Below are 19598 nucleotides of genomic sequence, written 5' to 3' on the forward strand. Positions count from 1 at the left end.
CTGATTTTCTAAGCGTTAAACCTAAGATTTTATTTTTTTCTCGTCAATCTGAATTTACTAAAGGTGGTGTTAGCTGACCGATCCTAATCGGGGCAGAATATTCGAATAGAATGGTCATTTTCTCGAAGGAAGAATAAAAAGAAGAGTACTGAGCGCCAATTAGAAGTGGAGCATTTCAAAGTGGGGACGACGTTCGCCCGTTCAGTGGAGTTGGGAAATACGGTCATTGTTTGGGATATATAACAGGAGTGGAGAGGGAGAGAGAATATCTAGCGGGAAGGGGATTTTCCTGTTCGGCTCCCTCTAGCGCCTGGCGCTGCCTATTTCTCCGCTCGCGAACCAGCGCGTGGAGGAAAGCGAAAACACGTCCCCAGCACCACAGTCGTAGAGCGGACCCCCGTTATAACGCGGTTCCCCTCCCAAAGTCCCTCCACGGCCAGATTTGACGTCGGTCGGTTTTAGGGGAGCCAGGGAGCTGCCGCTGCCTTGGGGGTGAGCTCAGCTTCGGCCCGCTGACCCGGACTGCATAAACCCAAAGCAGTGCATGAGGCTCTCTCTCTGAGGGGTCTCTCGATTTGAGTTAGAAGAAAAAAATAAAAGACTTCCTGCTGAGAGAGGGAGGAAAGGGGAAGGAAGTCCGACCGTCCCGTGACGTAGCGTCTAAGTTTTTCGCGGGGCAGGGGGGGATTGGAGGGGAAGTGAAGGAGGGGAAGGGGGTAGGTGGGGGTAAGACGTGAGCTTAGAGGGGCAGGAGGAGAACGGGAGCAGGTTATATTGGAGAAGGTGGTGTGGGTCTGTGTGTGTGTGAGTGTGAAGCCTTGCCTTTCCTCCGAGTCCTTTTAGGCTTCCGCGTGGAGAGTCTCATCGCGAATGTTAGAGGCCGGGCCGGACTCAATCGAGAGCTCTGAACACCCAGCATACCGGCCATAGCGACGGAGACATGGAAGCAGTAGCTACTGGCAAGGCAGACTGGTGTTTTTCGTGGTGCTGATATACCGTGTGTGAGTCGAGGGGCGGAAAGTAAAGGGTGCTCCTTTGGTGGCCAAGCGATGGGGCACGGTGTCTGCGAAGGATTTTGGCGCTACGATCGTCAGCTGTGTGAAGAACTCTGCGGCGGGTTGGTGCGGTAGCCCTTTGATTTCGTGTGGTGCCCTGGAAAAGGAGAATTTACGTAATCGGTATTTATATTTTTTTTGAAACAGCTCGCGAAAGAAAAAAAATCGAGGTGGTGCTACAGTTACACACATATTCCTTCCCCTGAAAGAATTTAAGAGTAGGTGGTGGTGATTTTTGACCAGAAATAGAGGGAAGTACAATACGCACCAATTTAAGCGGTGGGAGACGATTTGATGGATCAAGTGAAGACATGTGTTCGTGAGTGAAAACAGTTTTTCTTCTATACATCATCTCGTGTGTGGATTCCATCTGGATTAATTACCGTTGCAGTCGCGCAAATTATAGAATAAAAAAAGGTGGCAGTAAAATGCGAATGTTTTGATTCCGATTGAAGTTTTTTTCTTTTCGGCAGCTCTTTTTTTTTGTATTGATTTACTTTGTTTAAACGGTTTGAAAAAGCGTGTGTCAGCTCCCCTCGTTTTCAATTCCACCCCGGTTGTTTTCTTTGCGATCCTATTCTGTCGATTTTTTTTGTTGAGTTTTTGAATTTATTCACGTGTGGTTCGAGAAGTGAGAGAAAAGAGAGAGAAAAAAGGGTAGATCATTGTTTTAGTTTGTTCCTCCATCTGCCTTTTCTCCTCTTGCTGTTGCAGTGTTCTGTTTTTGTTAAGAGTTTTCAAAGTTTAAATCGTTTAATTTGAGAGAGAAAATTTATAAATATATAAATCGTGATGGGTGCTTTTGGTGCTAATCGTAATCTTGCCCCGGCCCTGCTGGGCTTCGAGGCAGGGGGGAGGAGGAGGGTCAAGAGGTGGTGGGGGTCTTGGTGCTACCCGGCCCTGGTGTTTTTGGTGGCCCATCATATAGCGTCATGCGTGGGTATCACCTCAGAGTCCCCATTACACCCGCAACGCTCCATCAAAGCCAACCAAACCGTCTGCCCCGACGGCTTGATCATCCCGGCATGGAACCCTCAAGAAAACCTGAGCGTGGGCGACCGCGTGTCCAGGGGTTTGGTGTACTTCTTAGCATTGGCCTACCTGTTCATAGGAGTATCTATCATAGCGGACAGGTTTATGGCATCCATCGAAGTGATCACGTCGCAAGAGAAGGAGGTGACCGTCAGTGTTGGGTCATCCGGAGAGACGCAGATAGTGGTGGTTAGGGTATGGAACGAGACTGTGGCCAATCTGACCCTAATGGCTTTGGGTTCTTCGGCTCCCGAGATCATGTTGTCCATCATCGAGATAGGTGCCAAGAACTTCGAGGCCGGCGACCTGGGTCCTGGTACGATTGTAGGTTCCGCGGCCTTCAACCTGTTCGTCATCATATCTTATTGCGTCTACGTCATCCCCGACGGTGAGGTGAGGAAGATAAAGCATCTCCGGGTGTTCTTTGTGACGGCCACCTGGTCCGTCTTCGCCTACGTTTGGCTGTACCTCATCCTTGCCGTCATCTCCGAGGGCGAAGTGGAGGTCTGGGAAGGTCTGGTCACCTTCTTATTCTTCCCTCTTACCGTCATCACAGCCTACATTGCCGACAGGCGTCTGCTGATATACAAGTACTTGAACAAGAGGTATAGGATTAACCGCCGAGGCGTCGTGGTGGAAGCCGAAGGTGATGTCGAAATGGGTCCGGCCGGAGCCTCTAAAGACGGGGCATCGAACCACGTGGGTCCCAGGATGTCCATCGACGGCCTGAAACACTTCGAGGAAGAAGACGCCAGCGAGGAAGTCAGGGATTTCGAGCAGAGCAGGAGAGAATTCATAAGAGTCCTCAGGGAACTGAGGCAGAAGCACCCGAACCTGGACATGGAGACATTGGAGAGCATGGCTAGGGAGGAGGCCTTGTCAAGAGGTCCCAAATCACGCGCTTTCTACAGGATGCAGGCTACTAGGAAGATGGTGGGCAGCGGCAACTTGATGAAGAAGATGCAGGAGAAGGTTAACAAGGAGTCCAGCATCAAATCTACTGAGAGAATCGTGTTGGACGACGACGCCAACAAGTCCGACAGCAACGTCATCAAGATATTCTTCGATCCAGGGCACTACACGGTCATGGAGAACGTGGGAGACTTCGAGGTGAGGGTAGCCAGGGAGGGCGGCAACCCGGAACAGGCCGTTCTCGTGGATTACGAAACAGAAGACGGCACGGCCAACGCCGGAAGCGACTACGTTGGAGCTAGGGGCACCCTTTTGCTGGGACCGGGACGAGAGACTGCAACAATCAACCTGCAAGTCTTGGACGACGACGTATTCGAGGAAGACGAGCACTTCTATGTTCGGCTGAGCAACCTGAGGCTTGCCAACCCGGACGGGACGCCTTTGCCCGCGCCTCCGACTGCCAACGGCGGCACCAGGGGCGCCGGCAGCCCAGCGTCTCCCGCCGATTCGGAGGCGGCGGTGCAGCTAGTCTCGCCGGCCCTGGCCACGGTCATGATCCTGGACGACGACCACGGAGGTATATTTTCCTTCCCCGAGAGGGACATGGAGATCGTGGAGTCTATCGGACAGTTGGAGTTGAAGGTGTCCCGATGGAGCGGTGCGAGGGGGAAGGTGGCCATACCATTTCACACGGAGGACGGCACAGCCAAGGCGGGGAAGGAGTATGAGACACTCGAAGGAGAGCTCGTCTTCGAGAATAACGAAACAGAGTGAGTAGAAAAAATTAAATCCCTCTTCCCTTTTTTACTATTCTTTCTGGTCGAAAATGTGTTGAAAATATTTATTTTTCATAATAACGAAACAGCGTGAATTAAACAAATGACAACAATTTTCTCCTTTCCTATTTTTTTCTGATCGAAAGTGCGTTGATCTTTTTGGTTTGAATAATTGTCTCTCTTTTTTGATGCTCCCGATGAACTATTTACAGGGTTACACTTATCGTTGTTATCGCGTAGGCTATTGGTCGAATACAAAATTTTGCGAATGTGTTTCGTTTTTTCCACTATTCGTCGCTGTATCGGAGAAGCATTTGGCGGGGATTTTTTTCTCTGAATTAGTAGTACCTTTTTGCAGAAAATTTGTTCTTGTGCCAATTACGTGATTTTTCGAATACAAAAATTGATCGAATCTGACGTTTTTTTTTTCCTTTAATCGGAGGCCAAGGCTCCGCGCGTGACCTGTAACTTAGTACGCAGTAAAAAGAGAGTGGGCAAAGCCAATAATCCTATTCAAGATGCGCGTAAGCTCACAATATGTGTGTTTTCTAATCCAAATATCCTGATATTTTTGTGCCTGATTTTGCGTATCTCGTAGAGGTTGTTTCCACTAAAGTTTTTAAGAGGGTGTTGCCGCTGTTTTTTATCAAGTGGTTGATTCAATTAAAAATGTGGTCTCTTGAAACGCATTTTTTTAGATGAAGCGCTTTTTTTCTAATCACCGCGACCAATTACTCACTCAATGTTGGGTCAAAATTTTGCGTGGGTTTTTTTCGCTGTGTTGGTTTTACGGGTGGATTGAATACAGGTATGACCTAAGGGTCTCATTTTTCAAGGGATCGGAGGCCTTTTTTCGTGGAATAAATAAAAATCTCAGCTTTATTGTAAGTTTTCCAATTTGGAATTCCATTCGTTCTTCTAGTGTCAAATTGATTATTTCGTCCTTTTTGTGCCTGCTTGACTTTTCATGGCAATAACGTTGCAGAGTTTTCTCAAGTAAAAGATTGAACTTAAAATTTGGCCGAAGCTGACTTATTTTTCACAGTATCGATGTCCTTCTTATTCAAACGCTGTATTTTTCTAGTTTTTGATATTCATCATATGTGAAGTTAAGAGTTGGTTCCCATGTTTGATTGAATCGGATTAATTTTTTAGCAAAGGATCATCGCCATTGAGATATTTATTCCCTTAAAAAATTCATTCTGATAAAGTAATTCCTTGAGTAATAAGTATTTCTGCGCTTTATATCGTTTTTCTCGTCTTTTTTGCATTGTATAAACATATCTCCGTGCGTTTGTCGCTGCACTGTATCAGCTAGTACGTGAATCCATAATTTGATCAAAACTGTTTTATTTTTAAATCGGGGCCCTACTTTCCATCCTAACTAAAAGCTGCATTTCATATTTAGTACATTCGCCGTAGTTAAATTTTCTAATATGTGCCTCTGATTTTGACTTGTCTTCGTTGTGTCGGTTAAAAATTTCGTGGTCTGCTGTCGTTGGAGTGTATCTAGTGTTGGGTCTGGTACTGAATTTCTTCGAATTTTTCAAATAAATTTAGTTATTCAAATGATTGATGGCTAGTATGGCTAAATGCGTGCTCTGATATTAAAGGACCTTCTTAACGAAAATTCCTGTAACTTATAACTTGTGGCTCGATTTTTACGTTAAATACTTTGTAGGGTCTCATCCAATATATGATCAAATACAGTATTTTTTAAATCAGATTATTTTGTATTATTGATTCTCTATGTCAGAGCGCAATCCTCTTAGGGAATGGTGTGGTTATGGTGGTTAGATTTCGACCTTTGAAAATGACTGAGACGTTCAGATATTTTCCGATCCCTGTTTGGGTGTTTTGCGGAGGAAAATTCAAGTAAAAATCTCTTGCTTTGACTTGATCTGGAAATAAGATCTCTAGAATACTTGTTGAATGCTTAAAATATTTATTCTACCTGTCACTATGTAATGAAAGCTCTCCAAATATAGTTAGAGGTTTCTGGAACGATTTCAGTGCTATACGAATAAATTTCTCTCTGTAAAATGTTAAAGAAATGTGTTTTCGAAAATCTTTATAGAGAGTGCGTGACATGATGGGCGAAAGAAAGGTAGCATAGAGGTGATCTATATGGTGTGGATAGAGCGATTACTAAACGTAGTAAGGTAGCCAATAAAGTTTTAGAGGAAAGAATGCTAGTTAAGAGGAAAAGGGGGAGGAAGAGATTAGGATTAATAGATGAAATGAAAGAGACCTTAATGTTAGTTGAACAGAGAACACCAATTTGGGAGGGTAGATAGATCGACGTGATTCTTAAAATCCGTCTGTCGGATGGGACGTAAGTTCATGGCACTTTTGAAACCTTTGGATATCAGGGTAATGCCTACGCCATTTTTCTATCCATCTTTCCTTCCCTTGTATTCTCTCATGGCGTACGTGGCCTTAGCAGACGCGTCGGTTGTCTCCTTCAAATACCATAATGCCGAATCTTCTTTAATTTGAATTTAATCGAGAGCGGTTTTTCGTTTGGGAATTTTTTTCTTTAATGACGTTTACATCTTCATAACTTCATTAATATTCATTTCACTCTAGTCTACGCTAGTTTTCGAATCTCCTAAAAAAATTGGCCGATACTGATCTGTAAAGGACGTGCGACTGATAATCGAAAGCCAAGTCAATAGATGCGATTAAACCTTCGACTTCAAGCCTCACATAAAACTTCAAGAATTATCTTAATTTGCGTAGGAGCCGGCGTATCGGCTTATTGGGGTAAATTTACATTCCCATTCTGAGGGTTCGGGTTAAAATTTTCGGTGGCGGAGAAATTTCGTCAGAGAAATACCATTTCATACTGGAATGCCAGTTATGCATCCTGTTCACTCCTTTTATCGAAAGAGAAGTTGAGCCAACTTCCCAAAAGGCATAGCCAATCGTATTGTTGCACGGCGCGAGTTGTCCAGTTTCGATTTAAGGTCAATACGCATGTTTTAAACTCAGAATTATCTTACGTGGCTTAAGTGCGAGTCCGTATCGTTTCGGTGATGATTTTACTAAAAGATTTGAACTCTTCACATCAATTGAGTTGCGATATAAATGCCATACATCGCCAGTTTTTATGATGCAATTAATTAGAATCAATTAGATATCTATACGTAATGTTTAAAATATCCGCTTGGAATCAATATTAGCCGTGCATTCCAAAGCATTTAGAGTCCATTTAGCATATATTTGAGTTTAAACTATTTTTATACACATCTTCGAGCTTACAAACGTTGTCACTTCGAATTTTCTCTATGAATAGGTGTGTTTACTATGCGTAACATCTATGCATAGAAAAAAAATGGAAGCAAAGCCAGTAGTACCCCCAAAAGTGTATAAAATACTCTTCACCCCCAGTTCATCCCGAAAGGACTTGCGGCTTCCTGAAATTCATCGATTGGATTGTTTATTTGGGGAATCGAGTTGATTTCGTGGCTGCGCGTCCTCTTTTTTACCCGGAATCCCGATTCAAATCCCGGCAGTGTTCTGAAGATTTCACGGGAAAATTACCCTGAACTCTGATTTTGTATAGTTTGAGGACTGCGCATCGTCTCTTAGATAGACTTTTAATCCATGATCCCCGTAGTGCGTAACGATTAGAGCAAGCTGATGACGGCGCTCCTACTCTCTCCGGCCTTCCTTCCTTTGCCTACCTCAATGGCACCAAATGACCTTCGTTATAGGCCTCCACCGCCTTCAAATACCGTTCCGTATCACCGTGTAGGTAAAAGCATATCGCCTAATTGTATGTGAGTTCATTGAATCGAGAGCCTTTTTATAGGCAGATTTTTTTTAAGTAGCTCAAGTACTTTAAAGAGGTGTTGACGGAATGACTCCAAGTGAGTTGCTAAGCATGTTTTTTTAAACAATCAAATTGAGTATTTAATCCGAGTTTTCGAGGACCATCATTCAGTATGCGTCGTGCAATTCATTATCTGTTCTTCCGACTATTTTCGTGTTTTTTACAATTTATCTTTGGTTAAAAAGCTGCTCCGTCGTAGACTACTTTTCCTTATTATGTGCCGTTACTAGGTTATGTCTATTAGGTTATAAAAAATTTTGTTTTTTTTTCTCAATTTTTCCAATTTTTGGTTTTGGTAAATCATTTTCTACTCAGGCAAAACTCGGTACAATTTAAAGACATCATTACTGGGAAGTTTTGTGTTTCTTTTTCTATACAAGAGGAGGTTCTATTAACCGTGTAATAGGAAAAAATGCTAGGTAAGTGGGAAAGGGGGAGGAAGAGGTTATGCTTTATAGATAAAATGAAAGAGAGTAGACCATAATGTGAGCTGAAGAGAGAACTCCTATTTGGGTGGGGAAATAGGCCAACCTGATTTTTGAAATACTCATGTAAATCCGCTTTAACCGATTGAATAAGTTGCAATAATTTAAGCTATCACTCAGTAAAGAATCTTATAGAGAGAAAATGAGGTCACTTCTCCCAGTCAAGAAGTTATTATTAAAGCATCCTACCGAATAAGGTCCCGATTAAGTTTCCATGGAGTGTTTTAGAAATATTCTGGCTGCCTCCCCTTCCTTCACGGACCTCTCTCCTCGATTCCCAATGAGGCCAACACATCCTATCATTCCATCTAAGAATCCTATTCTCTCCCTTCCTTTCCCTCCCTGACAGCATTCCCGTTTACATTTCCCGTTTACACAGCATTCTACCTTCAAACACTGTTTTCAACACCCCCTCCCCACCAAGTACTCGCTCCTTCCTTACCTTCTGTCTCCACCTTATCTCATCTAGAAGCTACCTCTCCTCACCTACCATGTGCAACACTTAGTCTTTACCCACCTCCCTCTCCGTCCATTTCGCCATCTCCATTCTTCTCCACACCCACATCTCCAACGCCTCCAGTCTTCTCTCGTCCTCCTTCCTTAGTGCCCACGTTTCCGCACCGTAAAGCGATACACTCCCGATCAGACTCATCATTACCCTTTTCTTTAAACTCTTACATAATGACCCTACCATGAGCTCCTTCCTGTTCATGAACGCGCCTCCTTTGCTAATGCAATTCTCTTCCTGATATCCTTACTGCTGCAAACGTTTTCCTCTTAAGTGATGCCTAAATAGTTAAATTGTTCTACCTACTCATTTTTTCTCTACCTTATTTTATCTTGAGCCTCATTTCCTCGCTTGCGATGCTTTTCAAATTCGTATAACCTTGGTCTACTTGTGGTTAATCATTCAAAAAAATCCGCAATCGCTCCTTGTGGAGTCCTAGGCCTATAGGTTCTCATATGCTAGTTGGTATAGCAGGATACATAGTATATCTGAACCCAAGAGAGGTATTTCTTCTGCTTGCGATTAGTGAAATCTGGTTCCAGTTTTCACACTCAACTCTGCCTGTCAGTCAGTCCAGTGGGAAAGTTGTTTCGTCGGTGGAGAAGTAGTATGGGCGACACGTTATGCGAAGATTTTTCGGTGAAAGTTGTCCAATCTTAGGGGGAGTGTTATCGAAATTACATCTGAACTGCCTTTTTTATGGGGTTGATGTGTGTCAGGTGCCAAAGGAAAATTATGCAACTGGGCTCCGTTGAACTTCACTCACTCAATAATATTTAATACGCTTCAACGTCGATGTCGGTTTGGATTGCTGAGGACTTTGGGATTACGAATCAATCCCGCTTAACCCGTAAATTTTTGTGGCGCACTATTTGTCTAAAATTCATGCAATGATCGTGAATGTTTTTGCGAATTTGAAGTCGACTATTGGAAAATTCTCCCTGAATATCGAATTTGAGAATTTTACCTCGGCAGTTACACAGATTTTCATATTTTATATTTGAGCTAATGGCAAATATTTGGAATAGCTGCCATTTTCATAAAATTATGAAAATTTAAGCTTTAAATGAATATTATGCCACAAAAAAGGCATTTACATAGGCAATCAGAATAAAATGAGGTTTAAATTCGAAGTAGTAGCCTCGTGCGGAGTAGCTGGACTATTCCGCACGAGTTCAAACTATAGTAATGGGGCAATTAGAACTTATGAGAACTCAAATATCTTATTTTTATATGAAATATAGAGTGATAACAAAATATTTTGGACCATAACCTTATTCTTCGTCATTGAGTTGAACCGAAATCAAATTTATTAGGGTCGGGGCATTTGAAATGCTTCAATGCGCAACGGATTTAAGTCACTCATTGGCAGCACCCTCTCGTATCTTTACGCTCTATGAATCATTAGCCTCCATAATCTGTGTCCTGGAATGGCCTAAAAGCTATATAAGTGGACTGGAGAAGGAAAGTCACCGTGATGCATGTCGCATACTTACCTCACGACAGGTCTTTTTTTTAGATGAATGGCAAGCTTCAAACTTCACTCACTTCAAATAATAAAATATTTCATCTGAGGAAATAATTGAAAGGTATATGGTATAATTATCAAATTTGAGGTACAGGAAAATGTTGAAAACAGCCGAATTTGCAAACTCTGGAAACTTCATGATGATTGCGTATGTGTTTAGCGAGAAATGTAAGTTCAATCGATTCAGGCGTGATGTAGTGAAAGTTCATTCCAGGGCCGGCCTTAGGGCGGGGCGCCCGGAGCGACCGCCCCGGGCCCCGCGTTCGTGAAAAAAAATTAAAATATACGATAGTTTTGAAAACGGCGTAATTACGAAGTCTGAATTTGGGAGGGGAACACGTACTTAGCCAGAGAGTGGTAGGGATTCAAAATGCTCGAGTTTGTAGATGGGGTATAGAGTTTAATATTTTAAGTGAAGGGCCCCGCACTGAAGGTTCGCCCCTAGCCCCGCGCCTGCTAGGGCCGGCCCTGGTTCATTCTGTAATGTCTTGGACCAGATGATGGCTCTCTGAGCGGAAATGCGTGACGTACACATTAAATAATTGTGGAGAAGTGCAATTATCTGTTGTATCAATGAGTAATCCGTCACAGAAAAATACCGGGCGAGAGGGAATTGGGTGTCATTGCTGATTTGTTACCGGTTGCACGGTCTCTTCCCATTTATCCGCGCATCGCCTTGTGCTTACAATGGCCGTAGGATCGCAATGCGGCCGACTCATGTGTCGGCAGCTGACGTCGCCGTGGTCGGTTTGCATCGCCGAGCAACGACGCGAGTCAAAAGACGACGAAACGGTCGCCCCATCTTACTGCGCGAATGGAACGACCTCACATTACGCGAACTGCCCAGCCTCGCTGTGCGTGCCGCTTAGGGAGCTTCTCGGGTCGGAAGGGAATTCTCTCTCCCTGCTCCGTGCATACATGCGCCGTAACAGCTTACGGGGTTGTGCGGTAGACGATTTCGGAAATGGAATACTCAAGGAACGCTTTTTATTATCTATTAACTAGATTTGGTGGGTGGATTGCTTGCATTGATGGGCAATAATGTAACCAACTCAAAATATTTCACTACTTCAGATTGTGTCTGTCGACAGTTATTGCTACAAGGACTAATGAAGTGAATCAGGGCCGGCATTGCGAGGTTAACCTTGTATTTTTTAGTCACCGTAAGGACTACTGGGCCTCGCAGCATACGATTTTGGAACTGAATGGCTGGGGTCGCTGGTGAATGGTTTGCAGCGAAGTGCCAATTTTTATGATTTTTTTGCCAACTATAAAATTTTTTATATGCGTTCCATGAATTTGTATCCCATAATTTTACTCTGAGGATCATGATAGCCTAGTGGTTAGAGCATAAGGCTACTTATCAACGGGTCTCTGGTTCAAATATCGGCTGAAGCCATCGGTCACCCCCAAACGAAAATTCTCGAAGTGCGAGGGTGGCCAGGGAAAGCAACTGCTAGCCCTACCCAGAATGTGTGAAGTTCACACGCCTCTGGCCTAGTCTGGGGTGAGCTCTTTCCTCACCTAACCTAACCAACATTTGGGTTTAATCTCTATGTGACTATTAGCTTTCCTCTTTCCGTTGACAGAGCAGGCGATCGACAACAATACAAGGTTGGCTATCTGTTTCACGGCGAGTTAAAATGTCCATATAAGTAGGTTGGGAAACCCATTTCTTCGCTTATGTTCGAGTTTATGTTGGACTATCTTCATGCCGCGTTCTCAAAATCCCCTCTGTTTCGTTTTCTTGCTCCACTCACATATTCCACCTTCCTTTTTCTGCACATCTAGACTGCGTGTGCGTGAGTGAGAGCGAAGGGAAACAAGCGTATCTAAATTTGGTTTTTATTTCGGCGCTGGAGTGTGTCAAGTATTTCTTACATACGGCGGCGCTAAAAAAATTCCGATCATATGATATCAAGTTTTGGAATGAATAGCCAATCATCGTATGCTAATTACTAATTTTATCGCTGAGTTGCCTCAAAAGTTTTTGAATGAGAAATCGCGTAAGGCGATACTTGGTGGAAGTTGTCTATCTGCACAATAGATCGCAACTTGTTAACTCCACTCTTATTTTTTGATACGTCCACTTGAACAGTAGAATCGCGCGCTAGGCAAGTTAGTGTTTCTGTTGGTATCATCAAAGATAAGGAGGAAGATTTTCCAGTGTAAAGTTAAATTGTATATGTAGTTCGTTATATGAGGGGTCGAGCGACCTACTTCCGCAACAGCGGCAGAAGCATTGTCCCTTATTCTCTAATAGGGAATGATGAATATTTACAACAGTTTGCAGACGGGAGTTCTTGATACAGTTGAAAAGTTTCTATCGTATAGGTATCTCTTGGAAACTGAACTCTATTGCATAAAAGCCAAAAATATTTTTGCCTCGTTCCAATACTCTTACCCTAGTTTCGCGAACATTCATTTCTAGTTTAGAGCCTCTTTATATGTGTGGATTCATACTTGTGCTTATGTTGGATTGCTTACTACGCTATTTTTTGTTGGACGATTTTTTTTAAATATTCGATTGATCCTTATGATTTATTATTGCATATTCTCATGCATCTCATTCATTTTAACGCGTTTCCTATTCAAAACGAAATGAATCAATGGTCGACTCAACCTTAAACATTACTGAGAAAGCTCATGGCTAAACCTCGCCAAGATCCACACGCAAAAAAAATATTACAGATATTCTCAATTGTTGTGGTCACGCCTCGAATGTAAATGAGCAGGCTCATGAATAAACGTTCTGCGGGAGGAAATTCCCTAAAAAAACAAAGAAAGACCCAGAATAATCCCCAAGATTTACATATTTTACGTCCGGAATCGCCTTCGTAAGGACCCGCATCGCGGTTGTATTCGTATGCGGTGCCTTATACGAACGCGAAAAAATTCGTGGTTATCCAAAATCCATTTGAATCCTGATCTGCTTCAGTCGGCGGTGCTTGCCTGGCAATTTTTGTCGAACAGAAATACAATGCCGGCTGATTCGCAGCTACGACTTGAAATGATTTTCAGGTAATGGTTACTCTGAGCTCATGTCACGTGGTTTACGTTCCCAGTGACTTCCCATATTCAGCTTTGAATATGCCATCTAAGGAAACGTTTCGAATTCCCTCGTCTTTGTAAACCTATGATTTTTTTCACCGCTGAAGCGATCCGATATTCTCCTGAAAATCGAGGTAACTCATTCACCAGCATGGTGTCCTTTATATTCATGTTAATCTCCGTTCTATTTTACAGTGTGTGCTGCGGCTGTTCGAGAATGAATGCTCTTTGAACGAATTTTTAAACCTAAAAGAAAGACAACAGTCTAAGAAATCACATGCTTTTTCTCTCAGTTTTTATAGTGTGTGTAACAGCTGTTCGAGAATAAATACTCTTTGACCGAATTTTTAAACCTAAAAGAAAGACTGCGCCGTCGAAGAAATCACACGATTTTGCTATCTATTTTTAAGGGGAATACAAATAAAATATTATTTGATGTATTTTGGGTGATTAAGTAGACAATGATGGAACTATTCCATTGTTTTATACTAAATGAAACGCTAATTTTCCCCCTCTATGACCATATATTGAAACGATTTGTTTCGATGCACCACCATTTTCGAGTATGCGGAGTGCAATCCCGTGTATATATTCGTAGAAACATTAATATCTAAAACGGGCGCATCGCTTTAATTATTTTTTTTAAATTACGAATTATTAATTTCAAACTAAAATAATCATCTTTATGCCTTTGGATTATTTAAATTACACCATTGTCAGGATTTTCCTTTATATCAAATTTGAAAATTTTCCTCAGTTTTTCATCAGATGAATGTTTTTACGTTTGAGATATAGAAAAGGTGTCGAAAAAGGCGTCCTCAATATATTGCGATATTTTCAGGATGGTAGAGTAAGTTTTTGATACCTAAGTATCCAATGCGTCAAAATATACACAAAACACGATCTGTGAAGATAGAGAGACATATGTTCGTCGTCCTAAGGTTTTCCCTGTCTCACTCATTTGCTCATTGATAGATAACGATAAAATAGAAATATAGTGAAAGGCTTTTGACTGGTGGAAGTATTTATTTTGTTACAATGATAGTGTCGCTTATAATGTGGGAAATTCTAACCACGTCCTGAATGAGCAATACAAGTATTCGTGTTTTGAAATGTTGTCAATTGATAAAGTATATTTTAGGAAACATTAAGTATATGAATATTTGAAGTAATGTATATTGTCTCTATATTTTTAGATATCTGCTTGCACATTTATAAAACAATTTAACTTTTTTTAATTCTATTTTTGATTTGGATGTTTAAATAATGTCTTGATGCTCTACGGATGTAGGCACTCCTCATATGTATGTACGAAAGATTTCGTCAAACAAATATGGCTTTCCTCAAAAGTATATTATTCGTTGCGTTAAAACGTGGATCATTTGTCCAGAAGTACGTGGGTAACACGTTAGCATGCGTCCTGAGTGATGGCATATACTGCTGAGGAATGAATTCTCTCGGTCATTTCACGGGAGTCGAATTAAATTTTCAAAGCCACGTTTCTTTTCTGCTTTTTACCTACTCGGAAAAATTACTGAAAGTACGCGAGAGCCCAATCCAATTTGGCAGGAATGGATCGATTTTGGGTTTATCGAATGGTCGTTTTGCTTTTGAAATTTCGTCCTTACCAGCCGATGTATCTCACTGCCTTTTCCCAGTATTCCCCTTTCGTTTTCATGTCCCTGAATGAGTTTTTCTTTTCGTTCCTCTCATTTTTTTTACGGAAATCGTGCCGGTCAAAATCTGTGTCCACTTCCCTTTGCTTTCAGGGTACCGATTTTTAAGTGCCCGCCTCGCCTTTTCCCGAAAAATATCTCGTGCTGCGTTTAATTTTTCGGCCGGAGTCGAATCTCCTCGCACGTGAAAATGGAGGGCATGATACTTTGGGTATGGGTTCTCCCTCGGAGACTTGTGAATATTTGACGATCAAATCATCGACTAAAAAAAAGGAACCTTTAATGAAGAATGGTGCGGCGAACACCGTGAGCAGATTCCGGGCATAGAAGTAGCCGCTTTGGAATGGAATTGATTTCATTTTCTCTGTCGGCACATATTGATTCTTTTTTTTTCATCTGTGTGTCGTTAAAACGAATTTTTTTTGTGACTAAATAACACTCGATCTGAGGAAATATCCAGCGCTGTTTTTAGTTTATTTCTATTTGATTTGGGCTTTATATATACCTTTATAAACTCTAAGAATATCCCCCAGCCTTGAGGTTTTCATATTCAGTCCCTTAATATGTGATCGTACTGAAAAGGCATTCGTTGTTTAAATCCGTTGGTTTGTAGCTATTCAATTATTTTTTTCTTGTGCTTACAGTACTTCATTTTTAGCTGGGATCGGATTCAACGCTTGCAACGGCTAAGTTTGTAGTATTAATTTGCTTAGAAGTGACAACTTAATGATTGAGGGGCATCTGGAACTTCCGTTAATTATTACTACTGATCGAGTTTGTATAATGTTATATCGTTTACACCGCTTCACGAAGTCAGTGGCATGGTCTTGTTGTCTTCATAATCTTAGCTGGGATCGAATCCAATGCCTATCCGTAGTATCTTCATCGCATTAATTAGCGTAAAATCGGCATCTGCATTATTGAGGGGCTTGTAGAACTATTTTATTAATTATAGCGACTGATAGAAATTGCATACGTTGAATCTATTGCATCGCTTTACGAAGTCAGTGGCGTATCCTTATACTCTTAATAATTTGTGTGGTAAACCCCTAGCAGAAATGTGTTTCCTTTTATGATGACAATAAATTGAGGTTAGAATGAGGGAAAATATTGTTGCTCGCGTTAAAAACCATTTTAATGCTAACATTACGCCGATTTAACGAATATTATTTTTTTGTAGTACTATTAGTATTGTTGGTACTCTTTGCTGATAATCTTCTCTTGAAATGCATTGGTCGAGGGATAAAGCAGATTTTACTTTTTAATAATTATTTTTTTAAATAATAATGCTATGACCATTTATCCAATATTATTTTTTACCGTAAATAATCGGTACTGTGCATCAGCTTCGTTTGATGCCCGGTGATCATGACTGAAGTATTCTTTCAAGTCCTCCCTTCTACAATGTCTTTTCGAGAATGCTCCATAGAGAGTAAGGAAAATGGTACCTACCATGAATGGAAAGAGGAATTTGGAGAGTTCTTTTCTTTCTCAAAATAATAATAATAATAAAAAAGAGGAGGGTACGTGTGCTAACGTGAAAACTTCAGTGGGCTTTGCGCTCACGAATCTCGGGCGTAGTGTGACCGTGAAAGATACTGCTGCTGTTGAAAAAAAATAAAAGAGAATCGCGGCACGCAAGAAGCATACTCCGTGCCTCCGGTAATGTAATGCGACAGTGCTCCCCTTTTTCGCTCCGTCCTCGATTCCGCCAGACTTGTGTGCGGTCGTTATCGATTTTAAAACTCCCACTTGAAAGGAATCTTCGGCTTCTCTCTCTCTCTATCGCATTCTGGTTCTCTCACTCTTCCTGCACTCGAAATGGAGAAAAAAACTAAGAAAGGGAAACAGACAAGAGTTGATATTTCGCTCTTTAGCCAACGTGTGAGGTGTCCCCGTCAACATTTTGACCTTGAGGTGACCTCCACCGCGCACTTTTAACGCGTTGCGCACGGATCAGAAGAATATTCGTTTTCCTGACACATGAGTTGAGGATGGTGGGAATAACGGGACGGGATTCAGAAAATGTTGGGTCCTTGAAAAGCTGTCGCTAGAGCTAACATTCTGTGGGGTGGAAAAAATGGTCGTATGAATTAGGCTCTATGCAATCAACTTGGTCTTTTAAGTGAAATTATATAGTCTAGAATCCAGTTAACATTTACCAGTTTCTCAAATTTTGAAGTTGTTTTTCCATCAGAAAAATTTGTGATGCATAATTACCAAATCTGAACTGCAGGAAATTTTTATAGTGGCTTTTTCGATACATCCTGGAAGTTTTAAGATGATATTATTTGTTTTAACTGGTAATAAGTCACGAAAAATAACCGGTCGAGCGGGTGTAATGCGTCCTATTTTTTGAAGGGGCGCTTTATCATGTATCGCGTGACACTTAATCCGGAAGGAATCATTCTACTTATTCCCATGTGTCTAAGATGCTTGAATTTCCATGTGATTTGCACAATCCCATAGTTATGTGCAATGGCAAGAGATGTATTACATTAAATACTTAAGTAGGCCAAGATGTGACAACCGATTTTCTCGCAGACAAATAGTGGCGGCACAATCTTTGTTTAGTTTCTATTTCCTCCTATAGGGCATGCGCTCAACTGGAGTGCCTCATGTGATCAGAAATGTTCTAGAAAGAATGAGCCTCTAGTGAGATACGCGGAATACTTTGCGTACAATGCCAATGTGAAAATCTGGATGGCTGTATATCTTCTATATCCTCATGTAGTGTTATCTCTCCAATGGGAGCACAAAATTACAAGTCGCACCGAAAATATAAGCCAAATGATTTGATAAAGAAAATATATACACCTACAAAAGGTTTTGTTCCGGAGTAACGAAGTAAATATCAGGTTTTCGTCCTGCCTCCAAAGAAAATGAGCGCCTTAATTCTGACTGAATACAGGAAGAAGATATTTCAGGCGTTCGCGGGAAGATAATGTAATCCTTAAGTTGAGATGTCTTAAGTTCGCATTCAAAATTAAATTCGAATAAAAAAATTAAAACACGTCAGTAGTCGCATTTGCCGCATTTAATAATTGTCCCCGATACAGAAAAATAGTCGATGGCTGAGGAGACGTCGAGTCAGCTGAATCTAATATCTTGCATATCCCAGAATATACTCATTAATAGGATGCATATCGATTCTAGATTTGTTCTTTCTAATTTTTACTTTCATTTTTAAATCGTAAGTGACCAATTCCGTCTGTAGAGACCATCGACGTAGATGGTCGTTGGTCAAGTCGTAGGGCAGTCGTAGTTTTGGAAGTCCTAAGAAAACATTTCTTTCAACTTGTCAGTATCACTCTGCAACTCAGGGCTAGTATCAGTATCAGTTACGTGGGAGGAGCGGTACGATTAATTTTGAAGTGAACCCCGAGATGAAAAAATTATATCACCTTTCTCCACCCTTCCTAATCCTCACGTACGTCAACGTTTATGTCCCATTCAGGCTTCTCATCCGTGTGTTCCGCCTGTCCGCCGAACCTCCGATAAGTTATTGCCGCGGGATTCAAAGCTTTAAGAGTCAATTTCCTCCCTTCCTTCATCGGCGTAATGGGTTCGCGAGGAAGATGGAGAGGGATATCGCGGTTCCTGGGACGGAAATGAGGTTTTCGTGTCTAATTTCCAACCGAGATTCCGATCTGAGAGATCCTCTTGCTCTGCCCCATCGCGTCACCGATATCCATTGTGAGACCTATTGCTTTAGACGGCTCCACGTAATTGCCCCTATGAAAATACCCCCACCCTTTTCCCCCCCAGGTGGCATCAAAGAGTGAAATATTACGGCGGAAATCGCCTCGGAGTTGGATAGGATCGCTTATTTTGATGGAAAGAGCTGACACAATTTCCTTCCGCTGTGCTCAAGGGTGCGTTAAAGTGGTGTGACCTTGCGCATCAATCCATAAAAGGTGAATGAGGAGCACTTATTACGATAGAGGGTAGCCTGATGACGACTCCTAATTGACCCTCTTTTTTTCGTTTCGTGTCATATCTTTTGAACTTCGCGTTATTAAAAAGGTGACGGATTTTTCCATGGCGGTAAATACACTGTGTTTTAGGGGGAACCTGAAACACTTCAGGAGGTCGTTGGGGATACAATTTGAAGCATTTCTTCCATGAACGTATCGAAACTTACACACTTGCACTGCAAAAACGCTCAATAATGGCCCACCGGATCAAACGCTCACCGCCAATTCTTCAACCTTCTGAAGTGAGCGGTTATGCCCCGGCTACTGCCAGCAGAGCGGATTCGTGTTGTTGGGCTCCTGGATGAGCGGATTTTATTCGGTGAGCGATTGTTGAGCATTTGTGCAGTGGTGTCGTCGATATGGTCGCTGATCCTTGGTTACTGAGCTATGGCAACGCAAATATTTTTTGGGATGCACTTTGCAGTTACTATAAAAACGCTTTTTCTAGGGTATCCAGCCTTCTTGACATTTTAATTAATTGTATGGATTTTTAAGGACATCAAATGATTAAAATAGGACTAAAAATGTGCGATTGTAATTGTACGAAGCAATTGGCAAACGAGATTGGAAAAACGTATTGTTGACATGGGCTCAAAGCTCTCGTTAAATTAAGCTCAAAGATTAAGTCCTGAACTATTGCAGATTCCTCCTGAAACCCTGTAAGTATATCGTGGCGACTGTAAATTCACTATAGTCTATAAGTAAACAATATCATGCACATCCAATTTCGGCTACGGCTACGTGACTTCATAGCAGCGAT

At 41.8% G+C, this 19598-nt stretch overlaps 1 protein-coding gene across 2 annotated transcripts in view; it reads left to right on the plus strand.

The window, feature by feature from the left end:
• The first annotated feature begins 757 nt into the window (after positions 1-757).
• Positions 758-19598, plus strand: part of LOC124167985 (sodium/calcium exchanger 3-like) — a 428262-nt gene continuing 409421 nt past the window's right edge. For both annotated transcript variants that reach the window (XM_046546065.1, XM_046546066.1), the window contains exon 1: positions 758-3769. In XM_046546065.1, the coding sequence (XP_046402021.1) occupies positions 1848-3769 (1922 nt within the window). In that variant the 5' untranslated portion in view covers positions 758-1847. The remainder of the gene's footprint in view (positions 3770-19598) is intronic.

Source organism: Ischnura elegans, chromosome 11 (assembly GCF_921293095.1).
Source record: "Ischnura elegans chromosome 11, ioIscEleg1.1, whole genome shotgun sequence".
NCBI lineage: Eukaryota > Metazoa > Arthropoda > Insecta > Odonata > Coenagrionidae > Ischnura > Ischnura elegans.